The following is a 24,305-nucleotide window of genomic DNA, read 5'->3' as shown; positions in this document are numbered from 1 at the left end:
ATCTGAAGTTAGACTTGTGTCACTGAGATCTAAGAAAACACAATTAATCTTCATTTTCCACTCGCTCAGTGAATATGTGAAGTATTATAGTTAGAGATATGCATGAGAAATAGGTTATGTGTAAGTCTTTCTAAATGAGAAATTGTAAATTAATTCATTGCCAGTAGTCACTTGTCCATTCAGGGTTATGGTGGTCTGGAGTCTATCCTAGAAGCAGAAAGTGTGAGGAACAGTACACCCTTTGGGTGGGATGTCAGTCCATCACAGGGAAAACTCCACAATCACTGAACATTCAACCACCAGTGATCTTGCCTCTGTCCTATACTCACATCATGCTACTTATCCATTGAAGTCTTACTGCCAAACTGTGCTGTCATTTACAAATTAGTCTCTTTGCACACTGCTATACCCTAGAGCCACTTACTTGAAGATGTAAATACACACACACACACACACACACCGTCTGAACTGCTCATCCCGTGCGGGGTAGCAGGGAGCCAGAGCCTCACCCGGCAACCCAGGATATAAGGCTGGAGGGGGAGGGGACACACCCAGGACGGGACAACAGTCCACCACAAGGCACCCCAAGCAGGATTTGAACCCCAGACCCACTACAGAGCAGGACGAGGGCCAACCCACTATGCCACTGCACCACCATGCCCCCTTCTAAGGTGTAAATATCCATTCTCAATATTATATCCCCCGGTACTTTGAATTGCACTGTTGTGTTCCATTGTCTTTGCACTTCTGTATTGCACTGTCCCTTTGCATCATTTTGTAGTTTATACCCCTCCACTACCCCCCCCCATAGTCCCCACCCCCAATGTGCTTTACTGTAAAAACAAAGAACACAAGAATTTCACCGTGTTCCTCGAGTACACGTGACAATAAAGCCTGAACATCGAGCCAGATTTGAACCACTGGCCAACACAACACCCAGGAATACCATTAAATGAACATTATACATCAATTTCAGTTTTCCTCTGCAAGGTAAGAATGTTTATGTTTCAACAGACTGTCTGGGAGCAATAAACTCTTTCACTTTCCAACTTGAGCAACTACTCAAAATTACACGAAAGTTAACTCAAATGTTATCTGCACTTTGGATAACCATTTTGATAAAACAGCAGCCAACATTTACAGGTTCATTTACATTCTTTTAACTTTTTTGCTAGGGGAGTGTGGAGAAGTCAGAGGCACCAGTGGCAGCTCACAGATCTTGGGCTGTAGGTTTAAATCCTCCCCCCCGCGATGCTTACGGGGAATTTGAAAGGTCTAATTGGGTTTCTGTTGGTTTTCTCCAAAGGTCAAAGCACATGTGATTCAGCTGGGCTGGTGACCCTAAACACTACGTGTGTTTCTAAGCGAGTACCCCGTCATGCACCGGTCTTCCATGCAGGATGTACTCTACCTTGTCTCCTTTGCTGCAGATCACTAAAACTCTGTTTGGGCAAGAAGTTTCCATGTATGGATGTGATTTTCTCATATCACCTAGAATTAGGTCTTAACTGGGATAAATTATTAATTTTTCCAGCAAATATATGCATGCCCAGGCAGATTATATACTGTACATTATAACCTAATGAGCTCAACTAAACAGAGGGCAGCTGATAGTATACTAGTTAGTTGAGGCTGTTGATGCTTTTAGCACTAAAGGTCTCAGGTTCAAATCTGCACCTCCAATTGAACTACCCTTGATGAAGGTCCATCCGAACCACTTGCCCCATATGGGACATGGGGAAATGGAGCCTAACCTGGCACACGGGGGGGGAGGACACACCCAGGATGGGACACCACTCTGTCGCAAGGCACCCCAAGCAGGGCTTGAACCCCAAACCCCCCAAAGAGCAGGACCAGGACTAACCCACTGCGCCGCCCCCACCTTGAGGAGGAACTACCCAGCTATAGAGCACATATGACATATGTCAATAATTGTAGGTATCCTAACGTTGTAAGTTGCTTGAACTAGTAAATGAAATGTAATGTACATCTGCAGATCTGTCTGACACGCCACATCCCTATACTGTACATATTAGATGTCCGAAACAGCGCCCCTCTACGGTGGAATGCAATCGTAACCAAAGCCCTGGTGGATCAGCGACCCTCCCTCGGCTGTACAGTAGCTGAGACTCGTGAACGAGCTTCCCAACGCACGACTGAAAATAGCCATTTCATTAATTTCCAGAGGCCCCGCCCATTTCGGAAGGACTCGTTTCGGATTGGCCGACGCAGCCTCCTCGAGCGTGGGTGCGCGTTCACAATTTCCGATTCTTGCTGCGGCAAATCGGAGTAGCGCCCGGCAGCGCCCAGCGAGCTGCGCAGGGTTTCTCCGCAATTTACGTATGTGACGTTTGCGGTCCGGAGTCACAAAGAGAGCGAGCGAAGACGGACGGAGTGCGAATTAAATGAGAAATAGTGCATTTGTGGTGTGCTAACACCCAGTGTGGCTTTTATTGCGGGAGGAAGGGCGCTCGAGAGGATCTTTTCGACTGTGAGAGTAACGGACGAATATTCTGATTTTCCACTTCCGAGTTATGCGGTCCGAAGAGCATGGAGTTGTGTGGAAATCGCTCGATTTTTAAAATAGGGAAAGTGGGGAAATCTTCATTTCGGTAGTACTAGTCGGTCGGGTTGAGGAAGGGCGCCGCCATGGCCGCTGTCGGCTCCGCTCTTCACCTCTCTAAATGAAGAATTACTGCATGGTGTCATATATTGCTTATAAGTTATAATTGATTTTTTTTTTTGTTTTGTTTTAATACAGACAAGTCATGTACCTTCTTTTTCTACGATATTTATAATCCTGTGCCCGAATTAAGTGCAGCAGTGATAAACAGGCGGTTTTAACGGGGCCGGAACGAACGGGCTGTGTAGAGACGTTGAACGATGCTCCTGTGAAGGCCTCGTCTTCTTCTCACTCGGTGTCCGAAGACCGCTGGATGTGGGGGATGAGGATCTGATCTGATCTGAGCCCGGCGAGCCGACAGCACAGCGAGCGGCCTTGAAGCGCACCGCACCGCACCGCATCGCACCACGCCACGCCACGGGGCGAGGAGTGTGAGACGGAGTCGCCGGAGACGGAGCACGGAGAGACGGAGAGGTGCCAAGGCCGAGGACGGGATCTGCGATCGGAAGATCATCATCATGTCGGGGAGGCCCAGAACCACCTCGTTCGCGGAGAGCTGCAGACCGGGGCCGCAGCCGTCGGCCTTCGGCAGCATGAAAGTCAGCAGTGAGTATCATGGAGCGCCTCTTAGCGCCATTTTCATTTATGACAGCGGTCCCATGTAGGGAGTTTCGACTTTCGTGGAGGACCTCCTCCCGTGTGCTCGTCACTGTTAACCTTGAATCCCGTCGCCCCGACTGACGCCAGCCTGGTGGTTTCTAGACTCGATCAGCGTTTTTATTGCTGTCCCCCCGGAGTCCGGTTCATCAGTATCAGTTAAATTCCATAATTTTAATTATTGCTGCTTCAGTGAGTGCGCTTGGCTGATGTCGCTTGATGCTGATCCGTGGATTATAATCGGATCATGTTCGCTCGGGGTACATGGCAGCGGCACCCCCGCTCCCACGATACACCGATAGTACGTGAGTAAATGACTGGATCGCGACGCGGTCCGTTTCCTGTCGCTTTGAGACGCATCTCAGTAGATAGAGCTGGTTACTCTGGTATTAAGGGGTTTTGTCCGTGCGAACAGGCGAGTCGGGGCCGCTGATCCGCCGGTACTACTGCGGACAGGTCAGAGGACTTAAGTTATGTGCGATCGATTTGCCTTTCACATATAATATATATATATATAACCATATAATTTCAATGAATCGCATAAGTGAGACGCTGCGGTGACCGGGCGCCGGCGGCCGGCCGCGGGTGGGAGACGCCGCGAAACGGACTGCGCGTCGTCCCCAGCGCGAAGTCCACGATCCGCATCGGTTTTCTCTGTAACTCCTTCAGGAGCCCAAGGAGCGTGGTGGTCGGTAGGTCTGCTGGAACAGAGGGTAAACGGGGTAATGTACCTGCAGATGAGGGAGGAAGCCGGTGCAGATGCGCGCTGTCGTGTCGCCCGTTTCGTTTGGCAGCGCTGTTGGTGTGATGGTGGGGTGGAGTGTGTGTGTGCGTCCGTTTGAAACTAGGTGAGGCCACCTTGGCTTGAGCAACGTTGTGTGCCTCGGTTACCTTTCGCTCTTCTTGTTAATGCTACTTTTTTACAGTGCAGCTGATATGAAATGATGACAGAGCACCGGCTCAGTGGAGTGCCTCTTTGTCCAGTACTGGGTTTCGGTGTTTGGAGTCATTGCGCCATAGAAGCCTGAAAAGAGATTTGTGGGTATTATAAATAACTGAGAAAAGACACTTGACACAGTTGGAAGCTGGAAGTGCAGACTGCATAGATCCCCCCCTTTTCTTCCGCCTCATCGCTCAGTGTCCTGGCTGGGCCTTTTTGACGGGTCAGGTCAGTAATAAAAGAATTGATCGTGGTAATTGCTTTTGCACTGACATAGTGCAGCAGTCACTGAGGCTTTCTGCTGAATCCACTGGAGCCGTTTTGACTTTTTCGTGGCGCGCTGTTTTGGATCCCGGTGCCTCCCGTTCAGGCAGTCCCCGTCTAATGCTTTCAAAAAGGGCTTTAACTATTTTCACTATACTGGCCAGTAATCGGAGATCTGAAGGATGTCGATGTGATTTTTACGTTGCAGCCATGCCATTTTCTTTAACAGGTGATGTAACTGCTGTCAGTGTGTGTGTTTGTGCGCACGCATGCACACGCTTGCATTTGGAATACCCAGTTGGATGGCCAGATAGCGGAAGGAGCTTCTGAAGAGGCCGCCAGGTCAAAGTAATATAGCCTGTAATACTTTGGTGCTCTCTGTGGCCTTAATGCTACGTGACCCGGGGAAGAAAAGGCGGAAATGTGGAGACTCGGAATGAGACTGGGAGAAACAGGAAGATCTCGCAGCTGTAGCTTGGTCTCCAGCTGGTTTCGGGAGACGGACGGGCACCGAGTGCGGCTGCTGGTCAGGTGACAATGTGGACCAATGCCTGCGCGTCTCCTTGTCACAGGTACGTTGTCATTGGTTGGCCTGGTCACCTGACCTGCTGGCAGAGCTTCCCAGAGCTGCATCCTCTGTGCTTCCTGTGGAGCTCAGCCCAGCAGCTCTCGTGGGAGCTGGAAGGCCTCTAGGGTTCACCGAGGCATGGGAATCGTTACCGCGCTTTTAGCTGGTGTCATTGTCACCCGTAGTTTGCTCGAGTTCCTCATTTTTATGTACACCGTTTACAATTGAGGTGTATGTTTACGGAGCTTTAATTAATGGCTTACAGCTTACTTTTTATCACTGTGTCGTGGAAGGATTCTGCTGCATGCAGGATGGAAGTATCATGACATTGTTTAATACATGTACCAGGCATAAGGTAGTGTAATTGTTCCTGCTCAAACGTTTTTATTTTTGCCTCCTCCTGAAATATCCCTGAGTAAGGTGCTTAACCAGGCTGAATCGCTCCTGTAAAAATTTACCCAGCTGTATAAATGGCTAATTATATATTATATATCTATTATCTATAATGGCTAATAATTGTAAGTAGTTTAACATTGTAAGTTGCTTTGGAGAAAAGTCAGCTAAATGAATGAAAGTCAATCACTGGTGCCTAGTGTTCCCTTGTAGAGTTTAACATTTTTCTCCAGTAAGTACTGATATGAAGCTCTGCGCCCTTACGGTTCCTGGAAAGGGAATACATTGTGTGATGACGCTGTACTTCTGTTCATCGCTGCTCCCCGAACCAGTCGCTGTATCTTATGCAGATATCGGAGTCCTTAGAAAGGCTGATGTAACTAAATTTCTATTTCAGTGCAAAGTTCTATATTTTCTCAGTTTTCTATTCATTTAATCAGTTTTGAACTGAAAAAGAATGAACCAGTCCCCCCCCCCCCCCCCCTTCTTTAATGGATAGATGACTTTAGGGATAAAAGGAGCCCTTTAGTAGTAATAACAGGTTATTTTAAGTGCAGTTTTACACAGAAGAGCATTATGTCATCAAATGAAAGTGTTGCAAGAAACTGACTTGCAATCCTGTCTTGTGGAAATGTGATGCTCAGCCTAGAAGATGCTCACACTTGAGCCAGGATGGTGGGTAGTGAAGCTACTGGCCAATATTCATGGGAGATCACTTGTTGAGCTGAACCACGTCAAGCCCAAGCTGTAGTCCAGCAGATCTCCTTTTCTCTGAACTTGCTTGAGGTCAAGTAGGAGTGGGTGTATGCGTGTGGCATTTTCAGAGCTCCAAGTTGCAGGGACAAGGCTTCTCCAAGTGCAGAAACATGAAGCGCTGGGTTTGTTACCATAGTTGTCTTTCTTAGGAACATTTTGTGCTAATTTCCACTTAACTTGGAGCTTCCAGGTTGTTTTTCTAAGGAAGGACTAACTAAGCAGTGATGCAAAGTATGTTCTGAAAAGCTTCATTCAGCTTACCTTATCGACATGCCTCTGGAGGAGTTGTCTTGGCAAAGGCCGCATCTTTCCACTCCGCACTCTCTCTCTCCTGGACCGGGAACGATGAGAGCTGGCTTCTGATCTGCTGGACTTGCTGTTGGCCTCAGCAAGCCTACTTTTCTGTGGCGGGTAAAGGTACATTATGTGCACTTTTGTGTCTCTTATGTGCTACACATGGATTAATTTCCTAAAGGAGCCTTTAAATCTAAATTATCCTTGGGTATCCATCGTTTATCCCTGTATTCACCTGCAAAGTTTATTCATTTAGCTGATGCTTTTCTCCAAAGCAGCTTACAATGTTGGGTTACTTGCAAATACTTACTCATTTATACAGATGGGTAAAATTGCTAGGTCACTTTAGGGTAAGAACCTTGTTCAAGGGTACTACAGCTGGAGGTGGGATTCAAACTGCGGCCTTTGGCTCCAAAGACATCATTTCTAACCACTAAGCTACAAGCTAAAGCCATTCATATTGGGTACCTTGCTCAAGAGTAGAGTCCCATGACTCATCTAGGTGTTTGAAAATGCAACCTAGTGATCACAGATGTGATTCAGACTTGTAGTTTGATTTCAACATTTATGTGTTACTAGAAGGTGAGTAGTTGTGTGGAATTAAATAATGACATGGGTTTCCATTAAGCACACCTTGCTAGAGGGAGTCACCAACTGACTCACTGCCATGCCATGGAAACCAAGCGGGTGTGTCTTTGTGGGTTTGATGCTGTTGGAATGCCCTACCTGGCCACTGACAGAGCTAGTATATAACATGTTGTGGAATACTGACCGAGTAGGACCTTCTTCTTGAGCTTGCCGGATCCCTGATGGAACATATAGTGGCGTGATGTTTGCCCCATCCTGCTCACCTTCTGATGTCACTCCTATCCCATGTTTCACATCATAGTGCAGATTTAACACCCTTTAGACTTCCTCTTTTTTGTAAAACATTGCCATAGTAGTGAACTTTGCACAGAAAGAAATTCTCATGTTCATTTTCACCAAGCCTGTAAGAGACCAACGTGGCCAAGATCAAGCCTGTCAGATTTGCCCAGGAACTATGCACTTAGGAGAGGCGTCTTTGCATGATCCAACTGTGCGTCCAGTGACGCGGGGGGTTTTACTCTCTGGGTGTGTATCTGGTGTCACGTGGTGGGGTGCGGAGCGAAGGCGTGGTAACAGATGCACTTTGTCAGTCTTATGCTGAGTTGCACAATGTGAAGGTGGTGCGTGTCTTCAGCTGATCATCTGAGGTGCTGTATCTGCTGTGACTGGCTGGTAATTGAGTGGTTTGACACACATCTTGTAGGCAAAACAAGAGTCCCAGTCTGTCAGGCTCCTAAGGTATTTGGGAGTTTTCATTGATCTTTGACTAATAATCAAAGAACAGAAAATGTGGGATATATGTTAAGTGTGAGGTAGAATTTCAGTAGTCCAGTTCTTTCAGTATGGCCCTTAGTCTTTCAGTTATGTCTGATTTTAAATGCACATAACCCTATTTGTACTTCTAATTTTTTTTTTTTAATTTTTTCAGTGCAGCATGCAGGACAAGTGGCTTTTGGGCTCTTTCTGTTCTTCCAACCATAGAAGTCAGTTGGTCTGGGGTTACGTTGACTTGAAGCTCCAGTTTTGCTGAAAATGTAGGTCTTTCGTCTGCTAGTGGTCATGTTTCTGCTGTGTTCAGCAGTGTGTAATGAGCATCCCTCCCATGTCCTGCAACTGCCATGTTCAGCAGTTGGTTTTTCTGTTGCTCTGATTCAGAGGAAGGGCTCTCCTCTAACAGTCGGGTGGAACTGGGCCCACTTGTTTGTTATAAACTTCCTGCAGTCTGTGTTGGTTTTTTTTTTTTTTTGGAGAGGTGATGGTTTGGTCATATGAACATGCATTTTACAAGCACTTGTTTCTGATTCACTTTACTTTGTGTCAAGGGAAGGCTATGCACTTCATTATCTGGGATTAGGGGTGGTACTTTGTTCCAGGTAGGTTGCAGGACAGACAGGATGGAGAAGCTCTGACTCATTTCCCTTTCCTGGAGTTGAGGAAGGGATGGTGGTTCTTGAACTGCTTGTCACCTCCCCAATTTGGGCTATGCAGGAGATGACTAGCCAGGAGGGAGTGGCTTAATGACGTGGCGTAATCTGCTTCACCACTCAAGGGAGGTTCTGACATGCCTGGGGAATGTAAGCCTGGAGGATGGGACTGGAGCAGGAATACCGGACAAGATGGGCTGCATTCTGACAGCAGGACGTCTCTGAATCATGATGTCTTCGTACTGTAGCAGCAGTCTGATCTTCTGCAGTGGTTGTAGCCCTTTCTTGAATTAGTTGAATTCAGTCCCTGTGTTTGGCAAGGACCTCGTGTGCAAGAGAAAAGAGTTCAGGTCCATATACAGCTTGTGGGGATTTTATGAATAGGGCACAAAGATAATTAGTGATTGACTGAACACGTGAGTGTTTGTCAGGAATGTGGCAGGTACTGTACCTGCATCCAGTTTATTGGTCTGTGTTTTGAGTCACGTTCCTTCTCACAGACCATCATGTGAAGATGGCGGTAATTCAGCATCTGCTATATCATTGCTTTTTTCTTTCCCAGCACATTTCGAAGAGGTATTTAAATTTTTACTTTTGCCAATGATTTTATTAAGACGGTACCAGCATCAGTCTGCTTTCTGACATTGACTTCTTTTGCCCTCTTCCAGTGGTCTTTGCATGCACTGCACACATTCCTGGACCAAGTTCATGATGCATGAATTCCTACCAATGTGTTTTACTGTAGCAGCAGCTCAGTGTGTCCTTCTGTTCATGGCAACCCCTCCACAATAGGGTTTGCTTTCTTAAGCTGCTACAGTAGCAATTGAAGGTCAAGATCTTGACGTGCGGTGTGATCTCGGCCTTGTGTGATGAGAGCTCGCTCTGTTTCCTAAGGCGCTTCCTAATTAAACCTGCCAACACCTATCAGCATGAAGGCTGCCAGTGTACCTGAACAAAGGAGGAAGAACATGTTGGATTGTGTAGATAATTCTCCTTATCTGTCTTGTTGCCCGTCTTTTTGTGTGAGTTGGTTATGTAAGCGGGTGGAATCGAGGATGAATGTAGAAGTTTCTGATGTGATCTCCGGAGTTGTGACAAAGACTGCAGGTGGCAATAAACCTGCCTTGGTTTATTTGTGTTAAACCAAAATTGGTTTTCAGACAGTTGAAGCCTTCCAAGCAAGAAGATAGATGGTGTTTCTCAAGGAATTCACTGACTAACCTGTGATTTGTATGAGAGCAGTGCCTGTAAGTGATTAAATTACACTTACTGAAAGTGTTTGATTTAATAGGTCTTCTAAGTGTTAAACTTTGAGCAGGAAACAAGCTGACTGATAAAAGCAGAAGCCTACTGTATGCTGTAAATGATAAAATGCTACTGTTGATACTGGTTGGAGGTTTACGTATGCTGAGATGTTGCAGTGAGATTTTGCGTTTTTGCTGTGTTCTGTGACACTGAAGGTGTTGGGAGTGGACTGTTACTGTGCTAATGAGAGCAAGTGTTATAGATCATCGTATTTTTCCATCACTGTAAGAACCAGAGTTTGGATAGCATGGGAATACTGGTTTCTATACATGGATTGATGGGTCCTTATCTTCTTCCTCATCTCTTTTCAAGAAACACCCCCATTTCCTCACATTCTGGGTTCTGACCCCACATCTTATATAGGAGGTTAGTCTTGCTGCATTGTTGTGGTTGCACTTTTTTGAGTGCTTGTGTAAAATGCATTACGTTGGACCGATTCTAGTACCGTCACTGTGGATTCCCCCATCTCGGCTGCTCCAGGCCACCTTGTTGTAGTTGTTTAAACAGGGCTGGGAAGCAGAAAGGTACCATGGCCTATTTCAGCCAGCAAGCACATCTACAATCGGTGAACGTTTAATGGGCTTTGGGTACTTTCCGCTAGGACATGAAAGCTTGTTAATGTCCGATTTAAACAAACATACACCCACACACGTCTTGCTTGCGAACATACACTGTAAAAATGGCATTCAACTGGTTTGAAGAGGATATTAATAAAAGGCAAATATTAACCCAAGCGACACTTTAAAGAACAGTGTTTGCTTGTAGACATTGTGGGTCTTTGTGTTTGGAGGCTCATGTCTGGTAAGCTTTGCTTTGAGGAGCTTGTTGATGCCCAGGGTGGCTGGATGATTTCCTCTCTTGACTGTGTGACACCCTACTGCAGAGAGAGCTTGGAGCCCTAGCTACAGATGAGCTTCCTGGTTTGTAGTGGCAATGACCTGCAGTGACCCCTGAGGCAGGCAGGCACCACTGTTCTGTTGGCATTTGTAACAGGAAGCAGTTTACCCTGGGATTTTGATGTTTGCTTGCGGGGTGAGGTGCAGGGGGTTTTACCTTCTTGCATTGAGTCTTCGTTCTTTCGGGGGGGCAGGTATGTGGGCTCTGAATGAAGCCGTCGTTCCATTTTAGTCTGCCGTCTGATGTTAGATGAGCGAGCTTCTGTCGTAACACTCCTGGAATGTTCCCTTCCGTTGAGGCCCAGGAATGCCAAGTGTCGTCATACCTGCTTTCAGCTGCTTTCCCGAGGTGATGGACAGGCGTGCAGGCTTCACTGGAAATACTAAGTAAAGAAGTAAATATATCCTGTACCATAGCCCAGTCTAGTGCTGCAGAAAACAGGTCTCACCACAGCCAAATAGTGGTTAGCAGACAGCAAATATCAGCAGGATGGCGCTGGGCACAGATTTTGTCTAATGTATGTATAGTAGACACACATGGGTTAAACCTTGGCTCCAAAGATCAACTTCTAGTGCTGTTCCAGGTATTGTGGTTTTTACTTTTGGGACAGGGTGTGATTGGGTTGTGGGTGACAGAGCAATTTTTTTTTTTTTTTTTTTAAATGTTGGTGTGGAAATGCAAGTCTACGGAGGGTCTGCCCACCACTGCCCTTTTTAACTGGGGGGTCGGTTTGGGCCAGCAGGATGGAGGCTTGGTTAACATTTAACTCCACACTTACAAGGACTTTGCACTTGGCTCAGTCAGGAGGTGCTCCAGCCTTCTATCTCTGTGTGGTTCTTGCACTTCCTCTTGGGAGCATTTTCCTCTTGGAGGGGGGGTGGAGAAGACGATGCTGTTGGCAGTGGTCTTAATAGAAAGCTGTGGTGACTGCAAGCTCAAGTTTTGCTGACAACCATGTCTTGTGGTCGGCAAATGAACGGCCACGCGACTGAAGGCCTTGGCTCCACCCTGTGGCTGTCTGTGACCTCACATCCTGTCAGTCTCTCATTGGCTACTGCATAGATGCAGCTCGATGTGCCCTAGTTGTGTTGAATGTCATAAGGGCATGCATTCGTTTAACTTTCGTTAGTTGACCTTCCATTACTTACCAAGCAACTTTTGCCCTGTTTAGTAACTCCTGGTTTTAAAAAAAAAATGAAGATGAAGATGTAGAATAGAATAAAGATGCGTTTCATGTTACACTTATAGTAGTTGTTCGAGTAGCAAGTAATCCATTCACAAATGTAGCTGAACAAGCATGGTAGATGGTTAACAAGATATGTATGTGAGTGGTTGTGTATGTGATCATGGTCATCTGACCCATAATTAAGAGTGATGTTGACCATGGGTTTGGATACAGCCTTCTGAAGTAGTGAAAATAATTATAATAAACTGATGCCTTTGCCTACAATGACCTACAATGTTACATAATCAAATTTACAATGATTTACCCATTTATTAAAAATATTCTTACTGTATGCCAATTCAGGGTAAGCACCTTGCTCAAAGGTACTGCTACAGATAGGAGTTTTGAACTGGGGACCTTCCAGTCGCAAGGAGGCAGCCCTAAACACTTGGCTGCTCACTCCTACTGGAGACTGAAATGGTTATTGTAGAAAGATACTGTTGAACCTTGAGAGTTGTGTCAGAGCAAGCCAGTTCTAGATTCTTTTGATCATTGTTTTTCCAAATTTCTCCTTAGGTGTTCTTCAAATATTTCTGTTAACAAATCTTCCAATCCTCCTACAGCCAATTTTAACCTTCCTCAGGTTTAGCCACTTCTACTGTGAAACTTCACAATGGGCCGCACATCCGGTTCTGCAGCTTTTGAAATCGGCTTGCAAAACGGAGACTGACCAGTTTCCTTCTCTTTGCATTTTCAGGAGACAAAGATGGCAGCAAAGTGACCACAGTGGTGGCCACACAAGGCCAAGGGCCTGACCGGCCACAGGAAGTCAGCTACACAGACACCAAGGTGATCGGGAATGGCTCCTTCGGTGTGGTCTACCAGGCCAAGCTGTGTGATTCAGGCGAGCTGGTGGCCATCAAGAAGGTGTTGCAGGACAAGAGGTTCAAGGTGAGGAGTGCAGCTACTTGAAGGTCCAGGGGAAGAGTTTGGGCCTCTGACATCCGATAGCAGAACAGTCGTGCTTCACCTGAACTTCAGGGCTTTGCCTGACTGATGTCATACTTTAGTCTCGTGTGTTTTGTGTCCTGGTGTACAGTTAAAGAGAAGGAACTCCAGTTAAAGGGACTGTGTGCCAGGGTAAAATGCACACCTCTCTGCTCGTTTACTCCTCACCGATTGGTGTGCATCAGGGTCCCCCCTGCTCATATACATGTATTCCAGTATGTACTGACAAAAGAAAAGGTGCTTAATGTCACTGTTCACCTGGAGACCTTTCCAGCTTCTTGGGACAACCAGAGATAGGAATTTGGTGTTGGACCTATATGACTACCATTCCTGATCATGTCTTTCCACCCACCTCTCTGTTACAGAACCGGGAGCTTCAGATCATGAGGAAACTGGACCACTGCAACATTGTACGCCTGCGTTACTTCTTCTACTCCAGCGGTGATAAGGTGAGTTCCCCTCTAGGAAGACTAATAACATTTTTGCCCTAAAAGTACTAATTTCCCTCCTCTTAGAAGTATTCCATTCATTTGTGTTTATTCATGTAGCTCACACTTTCTTCCAACGTGATTTAAAATGTTAAGCGATGTACTGTTTACCCATCTATACCACAGGATAATTTTACTGGAGCAATTTTAGGGTGAGTGCCTTGCTCAAGGGTACTACAGCTGGAGGTGGAATTCGAACCTGTGACCTTCAGATCCAAAAACTACAGCTCTGTCCACTGTGCAGTCAGCGGTCCTGCGAATTCTGAAATGTATAGTTGTCGGGACTGCACTGTGGGGTATTTAGTTCATTGGTTGTCACTTAGGCTGCACTTATTGTAACAGTGTGAGAATCCTGGCAAATCGCAGCACTTGGTGGTACCGTTGCGGTCAGCTATTAGTTTCCACACTGCAGGAAGAGGCCGTGGGCTCCTATGTGCAGTAGGGTAATACTCTCGCACAAAGTTATTCAGATGGCTCCCACACATGACGTCTGGGCAGGGGGTAATGGGATAAGATATTTCATGGGCATGGTTGGCATCGCACAATGAACAAGGCTCGGATTCTCTCCGTGCGCCATGGCATACTTTGTGCCACGCCCCACCAATGAGTCATGACTCTGCCTTTGAACCCAGTGCCAAGTTTAGACATGACTCTTTCATCTCTGTGGTCGCAGATGCCTTTGTGCCCAGTGACCTATTGAATAAGGAATTACATTAAAAAGCTGTGAACACTGTACTTCTTTCACCCTTTGGCCACAATGCCATCATCTGCTGTGAAACGGAGGCCCCGATGACGGCTCATCTCTCCAGCACCATTGGCAGCCATGGACCTCGTGAATTATGATGTCCTGTTCCCTTCGTCTAGTTTCTGAGTAATTTTTTTTTTTTTTTTTTTTTTTTTTTTTTTTTTTTTTTGGTCCCCTTTCTGGTTTGTATGTTAACTCCCCCCCCCCCCCCCCCCCTTCTTCAGCACTACACTTTGTTGTGCGGGAACAATGTGAGCTGACATTGTTCACATGGATTAACCGCTCTGCCTTTGGTGTGAGTGGAGTGGGTGGGGTGGTGGGGGCACAAATCCCACGGTTAAACACCATGGGCAGCTTTAAGATTGGTCAGCTCTGTGACTGGCATGGATCGAAAACTGCCTTCGCTTACTCCCCATGTTCAGGCTTCCAGCTCAGACTAGGCCCAGTTCTGCCACCTGTAAGAAATATTGCAAGGCAATGCTTGTTTTCTCACACATCCAACACCTGCTGACAGAGCAATTACTTAGTGTGCATAAGGTTTAGTCGTTTAGCATGGTTTTGTAGAGTGAGATGTTCTATAAAGTCACGTAGGAATAAAATGACACAGATTTGCGTAGCTTCCAGAGGTGTCAAGCAGTATGGATTTATAGTGTGTTGGGCAGTTCTGCCTCATCTAGGTGTTTATGGGACATTCTGTCGTCCCTCCCAAATGTTTAAGCTGACTTGGCAGGTGCACACGCTGAGCTGCTGACAGTTCATGTCATATACAAACACTCAACGCCTACGCTATAGTCTGGAGTAGATCTTTAAATATTGTGTGTAGAGTCTGTCTGTCTTTTTTTTTTTTTTTTTTTTTTTTTTTTCTCCCCCCCTCTTCCTCCCCATTTATGCTCAGCAGTTTTCTGGGAACAGTAATGACACTTCCAGGAATCCCTTGCAACTGGGGGACATATGGGGGGCATATAGGTGACTCCATTCACCCTTAAACACCACAGAAACCCTTAGTTAAAAATGTGTATGAGCGAGCAGTGTGATCTGTCCGATTTCAGTGTTGTGCTGCCTTTTCAAGTGGCCTGGCTTCTCGGGATTGTCAGTGTCGAAGTGTGTTGCTTTCTCTGAGAATAATGTGTGAAATGTGTATTTGGAGCTTTTTGTTTTTCTGCTGGGGCCCTATACTTTTTCAGCTTACTATTACAACACCGCTCATCAGTTTGCTTGAAATAAGGTGGAAAACAAAATACCTGAAAGGGAGATTTTTCATCTGTATTGTCTGTTTGAAATGTGATGCAGATTTATGTGATTGTTTGTTCAGAAAACCCGGATGTACAATGTATTCATTTAGCTGATGCTTCTCTCCAAAGCAACTTAAAATGTTAAGTTGCTTGCAGTTATACCCGTTTATACAGCTGGGTAATTTTACTGGAGCAATTTAGAATATGTACCTTGCTCAAGGGTACCACAGCTGGAAGCGGGATTTAAACCTGCAATATTTGGATCCAAAGGCAGCAGCTGTAACCACAACACTACCAGCTGCTCCATGTTTCGTGTAACCGCTGACTTTACCTAACTCTTGTTTCCAGCGTCCAAAAGTCAATGTTGGTTTAATGCACATCCCGTGGTGTTCTGAGATTTACGTTTGGAGAAAAAGCGTCTGAATAAATGAATGTAATGTAAAAGGATCTTCTCTTCAGTTGTGTGATTCACTCCAATTTGAACCCTGCACAGCTTGGTCTACTACAGGGATCTAACCAACGTTTCTCTGTCATTTCCTTTCTTGCATGCAGAAGGATGAGGTTTACTTGAACCTGGTGCTGGACTACGTGCCTGAAACGGTCTACAGAGTAGCCAGGCACTATAGCCGGGCCAAGCAGACCCTGCCAATGGTGTATGTGAAGGTACGTTTCATTTTCTGCTGTTTCACACGTTGCCTTTGAACCCGTGTTTCTCAGACCCAGGGGCCTGAATCCTATAGTGTTACAGTCCCATGTCCGAGCTTGTCTGTGGATACTGTGTTCCCTCTTACTGGCCCAACTCCCGCATTGTTCCTGTCTGTTACACAGGCCTAATTGTAATTCCTCACACTGCTGGCCTTAGGTGACCCTCTGACCTGTAGCTGACAGATTGTGTGTGCTAACTGTGCTCAGTGGTGGAGTCCCTTGTGCGCGCTGCTTTTACATTGTGTGATTGCGAAGCTGTGCCGTAGGCACTGTTTCAGAGGCGTCCCGAAGTGAGCTGTGTATCTGCGTGCTGCAGCAGGGTGGATATTTTCTCCTGTAAAATAGGGAAAAGTAGTAGAAGTTTGCAGCTCCGGGGTTTCTCGTCTCTGCAGCTATACATGTACCAGCTGTTCCGGAGCCTGGCGTACATCCACTCCTTTGGGATCTGCCACCGGGACATCAAGCCCCAGAACCTGCTGCTGGACCCCGAGACGGCTGTGCTCAAGCTCTGCGACTTTGGGAGGTGAGCCAGGAGGTGGTTAGGATGGTTACTGCCCTGTTTTCCTCAAAATCGGTGTCAATGAAGATGAGAACCTTGATGATGGTGACTTTTGTATTTACTGCACAGTGCAAAGCAGCTGGTGCGTGGGGAGCCGAATGTCTCCTACATCTGCTCACGGTACTACCGGGCTCCTGAGCTCATCTTCGGTGCCACAGACTACACCTCCAGCATAGGTACGTTAGTCTCACTGGGCTGCGCTTTGTGTGAGATGTAATGACACAGTTGCTCCTTGATTTCTGAAGGTGACAACTTGTAGTGTCATGTTAACGTAGTGGTAACACTCCTTTCCATCATATGGATGGGAGCAGTATGGAAGTGTGTTTATACTATTTAGATATAGGACCTGTCTCTTCAGGGGAGTTGAGGATGTGAATCTGTAAATGCTTCTCATCTTTTAAGCTATGAATTTGTGTACACATCAAGTCAAGCATGTCTAATTCATTCTCCTCACTCGCCCTCTTCCAGATGTGTGGTCAGCAGGCTGCGTGCTGGCGGAACTGTTGCTCGGGCAGCCGATTTTCCCTGGTGACAGTGGAGTGGACCAGCTGGTGGAGATCATCAAGGTAGACACGTGTATTTGCACTTTGATGTGAGTGTGTGCTCCTTGCACAGTACAGGCTGTGTCAGACTGTCGCGTGTGCCCCCCCGCCCCCCCCGTGTGTTCTGGCCTCTATCCAGCCCTTTGTCCTGAATGGCAGGCGGGCCCTGTGTAGGTGGCAGATGGAATGCTGTTGGATTAGCAAACCTTGCAGCTCTGCTTCTGCTACTGGTGCCCCACAGACCCTCCACAGCTCTGTCCTAACAGAGGCCTACAGTTTATGGCACAGTCTTACTGGGATGCAGCCCGATGTGCTACCGCATTTGTTTGTTATCTCTTTGAGGGTGTATTTCTGCATTCTGCCTAGGGTGGACATTGTGTTCATCGCAGTGAGCCTTCTCGTTTGACTATGGAACAGTCTGTTTTCTGCGGAATGAGAAGGGGTGGTTGCCAGGACGGCCCTTGGGACCCTGATCGCTCACCCCTAAATAATGTCAGATCACTTCTCTTGTGGCCAGTGTAACATTGTCTGTTCTCATTTGATGTTCCCATATTGTGAAATCAAATTGCACAGATCTTTGGGGTGTTGCACGTGTTCAGTGTAGCAATGTTTACAGACTGCCAAGTCCACAGGCAATAGCAGTGTCTGCTGAACTGGACTTGGAAATGTTTACTTGAACTATTGTAGCGGTAGTAATGAAAAGGTAGACGTGCTCGAGCTGGACGTAATCGACATGAGTGGGAACGCTTTGAAGATAACCCCCTACAAAGGGCACAAACAAAACCTCCCTTGTGTTTTCTTAGTGCTGTGTTTGTGCTGTTCTGATCTGTAAAAACAGTGTTGAAACTGTTTTTAACATTATAGCAATTATTTTCACTGACATCACGCAGTCCTCTTGAACAGTGCTAGAACCCCTGACCAGGCTCAAGTTGGCTCTCCTGCCCTGTTGTAGAGGGCTGCATGGCATCACAGTGTGAAAATGATAAAACTTTTAGGGGCTGCTGGTAGCCTTTAAAAGTTTAGAGCTGCTGCCTTGGACCCAAAAGGTTACAAGTTCAAAATCCACCTCCAGCTGTAGTACCCTTGAGGAAGCTAAATGAGTAAATGTAAAACTCAATATATCTTTTTATAAAAAAAAAAAAAAAAAGAGAAAATACTCTAAATGGCACCAGTGACAGGACAAATGAATGAGCCCAGTTTAGGGTCCCCGCACTTATGTAGGGGGATGTGAGTGACATCAGTTAGAAAATTGCTATTATCTTTAAAAAAAGAAAAGCATTTTTTTTTTTTTTTTAGGTGCAATGACACAAAACGGTACAAACACTTGACCAATGAAACATGAGGTATTTTTTGTTTGTTGTTTGTAGTAGGACAGTTTCATGGAGCTGAGGGTGGGGTTCCTCTGCAGCTCATGATGTCATGTTGAAAGAGTGCCGGGTTTCGACCAAGGAGTCAGTCGGTCAGAACCGCTGCCTGCAGCATAGGGACAACGGTGTCTGAGACAAAATGCAGGCTTTATTTTGGAGAGTTTGACAGTGCATATGTGTTGAATTTTAATAATCACTCTTTCCACTTGTCCACACCCTTTTCTTCACTTTGTTGCCCAGGTTCTGGGGACCCCCACAAGGGAGCAGATTCGGGAGATGAACCCCAACTACACAGAGTTTAAATTCCCCCAAATCAAGGCGCACCCTTGGACTAAGGTGAGTGAACAGGTACAGAAACAACTTTTATCTTCTTGCTCTTTGACCACCTCTCTAGTGCACCCTTCACCCCCACCCTCTGCTCTCTGATTAGTCATGTGATTATCTGAGTCTAAACATCACTTCATTGTACTACAGTCATGCGCTGCTTAACTACTGACTGCATATATGATGGTCTCATAAGAACTTTTCAGTCCCGTTATCTTATTGACTAGTGACATCGTAGCGCAATGTTACTCGCGTGTTCGTGGTGGTGTTGGTGTAAACAAACCTACTGTGCTGCCAGTGGTATAAAAGTATAGCACATACAATTATGTACAGTACATAATACTTGATAATGATGATTATCACCTGTGTTACTGGTTTATGTATATAAACCGTATAACCGGCATCAGCGTTATAAATCTGTTTACTGTGCCTCTTGACTGCACTGCGGCTATACCATGTAGGTTTGTATAAGTACACTCTGACGTTTGCACAACAGACAGACACTGTCTGAAGCCGCTTGTCTCGAGCGGGGTCGCGGTGAGCCAGAGCCTAACCCGGCAACACAGGGCACAAGGCTGGAGGAGGAGGGGACGCACCCAGGACGGGACAGCAGTCCGTCAGAAGGCACCCCAAGCGGGACTCGAACACCAGACCTGTCAGAGAGCAGGATCCAGCCAAGCCCGCTGCACCACTGCGCCTCCGACTTGCACAACGATGAATTCGCCAAACTATGCGTTTCTCAGAATGTATCCCCGTCGTTAAGCAGCGCACATCTGTACATCCAGAAACGCTTTCTTGCCCAAATGGAAGTCAGAGGTCAGAAGTCAGGTAGCGGGTCAGCAGCTACTTGTTCCTTGGGCTGTGAGGGGGTAACTGGTGATAAGTGATGTGTGAGAATTGGCTCGTGTAAACCATTCCAACAGACTTGAGAGCAGCAATGCAGGCACATTCCTGGTGCTGATGCCTCTGACACCCTCTTGTGGCTCTTTCATGACCTCAAGCTACAAGTAGCTGTGTACAGCTTGTGTCAGCATGCTTCACTTCCTGTGGCCGGTCCTAAATCAATGTACTGAGAAAAGATCTGAGGAGACGTTCTCAGTCTGGCCAGAAAATAGTTCCATATGTATTATCCTGCCTTCAGTATTTGTGTGTATCAAAATCCTCTTAATCTGCTTGTACACCACTCCATCTGCTCTTCTTACATTTTCTCTTTGTGATCATCATTGTCAGCTGCCAGCGTACTGGTTAGAGCTGCTGACTTTGGAGCCAAAGGTCACAGGTTCAAATCCCACCTCCAGTTGTAGTACCCCAGAGCAAGGAAAGTACTTCTCCAAAACTCCTCCAGTAAAATTACCCAGCTGTGTAAATAGGTGAATAATTGTACATGGCTTAACATTGTAAGTTGCTTTGCAGAAAAGTGTCAGCTAAATGTGTAAATGAATCATGTCCTGTCTCTCGTATGGGTCTGCCTGTCATTAAGATTTTGAGTCGTGTTGGTGTTCAGTGTTCACGTGCACCATTCATGCAGCCCAGACATTCATCCTGTCCCACTCTTCTGTGCAACCAAAGCAAAACGGTCTTTGTAATGCAAGACATCCTGATCCAACTCCATGCTGTTGAACACTTGTTAGCAGGGTCTCCAACCGTGTGATGAAGCAGGGTTGGCTGATGTGGAATCATGCTGATTTAAATCATTATTTAAATATTTTTTTTAAATTGTTTTTATATTTTACATCAAATCTTATGCTTACTCATTTAGCTGATTATTTTCTCCAAAGCATCCTACAATGTTAAGCCACTTACAATTATTCACCTGTTTGTACAGCTGGTTAATTTTTAGTGGAGCAATTTTAGGATGAGTACCTTGCTCAAGGGTACTATAGCTGGAGGTGGGATTCAGACCTCAACCTTTGAATCCAAACGCAGCAGCTGTAACCACTACGCTGCCAGCTGTCCCCCTCTTCTAATAACTTAAAAGGTTTATTTGGTAGCATATGTAGAAGCACCTGGAAACTGCTTTAAATTAGAGGAAACTATCAGCACAAAGTTGTTAAATGAATTAAATAACAAGGACTCAAAGAAAATTAAAGCACAGTGTTTAATACACAAGTGAGCTGTGATTAGCTCATAAAATACAAAAAAAAAGTCAATTATGTTACACCACAACTTTTGAGAATGATGATGTAGTCCTTCATTCAGACACCAGCAGTGTTACTAGAAGTATGGGTTACATTTGGCTCAGCCAGCTCAACGTTCTTGAAGAGAAACACAAGTTTTGCTGCATTTTCTGTGCCAAGTGTCTTTCTAAGTTTACCACGTATGGACTTATTCAGTGTAAAGACACATTCTGTACCTGCAGAGGATGCAGTAGCAGAAAGACAGTGCTTGACAGCAGCCATGGGTCCACAGCAATGACATCACTCTCAGTAACTAAAATTTAGCAGTTTAAATTTTTTTTTTTTAGGAAGAGAACAAATATTTTGGCAACATTGCTTTTAAGCATTTAGAGAACACTCAAGATTTTCTAAAAAAAAAAAAAAAAAAAAAAAATACCAACCCTGTGATGAAGGTTCCTGAAGCAGTGGTCTGAGTTTTGCAGGGACAGGTGAGAAAAGAGGACTCTGATACACACCCATCAGAGGGACATACTGAGAAGTTGGTTGAGGAAGAAGGCCGGGCAGCACGAGGTTCTGAATGGTGTGGTTGCCCTCTTCCTCCCTTGGTGCCATGGCTTTATCTTTGCTTGGTGTCCATTTTGCTCAACTCACTGGGCTAGTGACATTTTATAAAGCCTTTTGAAACTTTTGTTTTCCTTGTGGTAAAGTGCGAGTTGCCCTAACTTGACCTCAACAACCTGTGCTGTGCTCTAGGTGTTCCGGCCGCGCACTCCGCCCGAGGCCATCGCTCTTTGCTCCCGACTCTTGGAGTACACACCCACAGCACGTTTGGTACCCTTGGAGGCCTGCGCACACACCTTCTTTGATGAGCTGCGGGACCCAGCAGTGAAGCTGCCCAACGGGCGTGAGAAGCCCCCGCTGTTCAATTTCACCCCACAGGGTATGAATGATAACCTGGGCAATGTGGGCAGGAGTGGGAGAATGGGCAGGTGTGTTTTGAGTGAAGTGTGTGTCTCTCTCATGTATGCAGTTACTCCAGGTGGATGGTGTTCAGTTGAGGCTGTGCAGGCATGATGAGTGTGTCTCACCACACTGAGAATGAGCATGTTTGTCTGTCTACTGCCCTCCCCAGAGCTGTCCAGTAACCCGGCCCTGGCCTCCATCCTCATTCCAGCCCACGTTCGCAGCCAAAGTGGAGCTTCTAACCCAGCCAATGCCTCTGCCACCCAAGGTCAGATCTTACTCGCTTTTTCTCTCCACCCTGAAAAATACAGCTCCTTTCTTTTGATCTGGGTTGCCATCGAGCAGTGGCTGCAAAGAGGAGGGGTGGGGTATAGAGCAGGTTCCAAGTTTTGATTTCTCCTTTCCCTCTACTCCAGATGCCAACAGTGGAGATCGTTCTCAGTCCACCAACGTCGCCTCTGCCTCCGCCTCCAACTCCACCTGAACACACAGACCCAACTGTGTAACTGGGCTCCGCCCACCTATGGACCACGCCTTCACGAGGATGGCAGGAAGTAGGGTGGGGCTACAAACAAAACCACATAAAAATACCCAAACACACCGAATCCAGCCTGACCCTCCTCTTATGTGTACAAGAACTGCTCCTCATTTTTTCCCTTGGAGTTTTGGCAAGGGATTGTTATATCAACAGAAATACGTAATAAATACTAAAAGTACACATTTTCCCCCCCCACTGACAATCTTTTCTAGCTCCTCATCATACCCCTTGGAGTTCTTTCCTCCTTTAGCTAGATGGAGGGAATCTGTTGCCATATGAGCCATGACCTGTGAGCCCTGATCCCTGACTATTTCATGGTATTTCTGCTCTAGTTTATGGCTTGAGCTTCTTCTGGAGAACATGGAGGTTTGGGTTCATCGCACAGGGTAACATGGGTCTTCAGGTCTTACCATTCATTTTGGAACAATGTGGCAGTAGAGGTATTGTTTATGTATACAGTTCTTTTTCTTCATTTACAGAAATGGTCTAAATGATAAATGAGGTTTTATGCGTTTTAATGTTTTATGAGCAACATTGATTTGATTTTAACCTTTTCTGGATTGGTGGAGTTAATGAGCCAAAATGGCAGCATTCTCTGCTGAAACCTTGTGCTTGTATTATAGAAATACAGACACACATACACATGGCTTATATTATTTTTTTATTTTTTTCAATTTTTTTTTTTTTTTTTTTTTTTTCCATAATGCAAATAATATACCTATAGGTAAGCCCCCAGCACAATGGCATTATCTGGTAGCAGAAATGCTGCCACCCAGGCCAGCTGTTGGATATTGGTTTGAATTTTTTTGGGGGTTATTAATTGAGAATTGCACAGACATACCTCCTACACTGTCTTTTATTTATTAATTGTTATGACTGACCGACTGTAGAGGCACAGCTGGGCCTGCCAGACAGGAAGTGAACCGCACTATGCCACTGCACACCACTGTCACATGACCTGGTCCGCCCGGTCTGTGTACGCTTCCTGTGATCGTCCACCAGCAGACCCACTGTGTCTCATCACAGTTAGTCCTCTGCATCACTTTGGATTTTCTACATAGAAATGTATATATTTATATACATAAATTAATTAGGCTTCCTCTTGAACAAGGTTTTACTTTTGTTGTAGCATTAAGGAAAAGGTATGTGAGTGTTCCCCCAAAGTGCTTCTGCAGGAGTTCCCAGCTCCTCTAATCCAAGCAGCTGGTTCACACTGAACCTGAACACTGACTGGAGCCACTACCGCAACGACACTTCCGCTGTGGCCCCAGTGACATTCCAGCACATGCTGGTTACTCTCCAGGGAGCACAAGGGCTTGTGGGTAGTGTGAGGTCTACGAAGTCCCATGAGCAGCATTGAACTGCCCTTCAGGAAGATGTGCATCTGTCTTTTTGGCACGTGCACTCCATTGTTGCTGGTCACAGACAGTGGATGTTCCCTGGGCTTCCGGGTGCTTCCGTCCATGTTTTCCCACAAGGGAGAAGTTGAGGGCTTAAGGAGCTTTGACCTGAGGACATATGCTGCCAGTCCTGCATTTTGAACTCTGGAACACTAGCAGGGGTGTGCTTGGGTTGGTTTCCTCCACCTCCGTCAGCCTGTGCACCTCTTCAGTACAGTCCTTCACCATGTCTTACCAAGGAGAGTTGGAACGGGGGACAACAGAACTAGAACTTGTATGTATGTGTATATATAGTTAACCCCCACCAAATTCTGGCTTGTACTTACTTTCGGTGTATTGTATGTAAATATGCAGACCCAGGAACTGTTAAAGAGCAGGAACAGAACACAGATGAAAGAAAAAGATTCAGGGTAAAAATAATTGTCTAAAAAAAAAAAAAAAAA

The 24,305-nt window shown here is 46.0% G+C and overlaps 2 protein-coding genes across 6 annotated transcripts in view; both read left to right on the top strand.

The window, feature by feature from the left end:
- Nucleotides 1-5,009, top strand: part of gpr156 (G protein-coupled receptor 156) — a 19,180-nt gene extending 14,171 nt beyond the window's left edge. Inside the window, exons 11-12 of the transcript XR_001965764.2 lie at nucleotides 1,176-1,179; nucleotides 5,000-5,009. The gene's annotated coding sequence lies outside the window, so the exon portion shown is untranslated. The remainder of the gene's footprint in view (nucleotides 1-1,175; nucleotides 1,180-4,999) is intronic.
- gsk3ba (glycogen synthase kinase 3 beta, genome duplicate a) lies at nucleotides 2,261-24,305 on the top strand. 5 transcript variants are annotated; one of them, XM_018744058.2, is made up of 11 exons: nucleotides 2,261-3,229; nucleotides 12,632-12,825; nucleotides 13,248-13,331; nucleotides 15,900-16,010; nucleotides 16,445-16,575; nucleotides 16,681-16,787; nucleotides 17,080-17,177; nucleotides 18,761-18,868; nucleotides 21,715-21,901; nucleotides 22,094-22,192; nucleotides 22,341-24,305. In XM_018744058.2, the coding sequence occupies exons 1-11, from the start codon at nucleotides 3,142-3,144 to the stop codon at nucleotides 22,406-22,408; spliced, it is 1,275 nt and encodes a 424-aa protein (XP_018599574.1). In that variant the 5' UTR covers nucleotides 2,261-3,141; the 3' UTR covers nucleotides 22,409-24,305. The 5 variants fall into 5 exon arrangements, with proteins under 5 accessions (XP_018599574.1, XP_018599575.1, XP_018599576.1 ...); XM_018744059.2 differs by having other exon boundaries at nucleotides 2,262-3,229; nucleotides 18,761-18,856; XM_018744060.2 differs by lacking the exon at nucleotides 2,261-3,229 and adding an exon at nucleotides 3,315-3,585.

This window comes from Scleropages formosus, chromosome 12, assembly GCF_900964775.1.
Source record: "Scleropages formosus chromosome 12, fSclFor1.1, whole genome shotgun sequence".
Classification (NCBI taxonomy): Eukaryota; Metazoa; Chordata; class Actinopteri; order Osteoglossiformes; family Osteoglossidae; genus Scleropages; species Scleropages formosus.
This window is presented reverse-complemented; position numbering and strand designations above follow the sequence as displayed.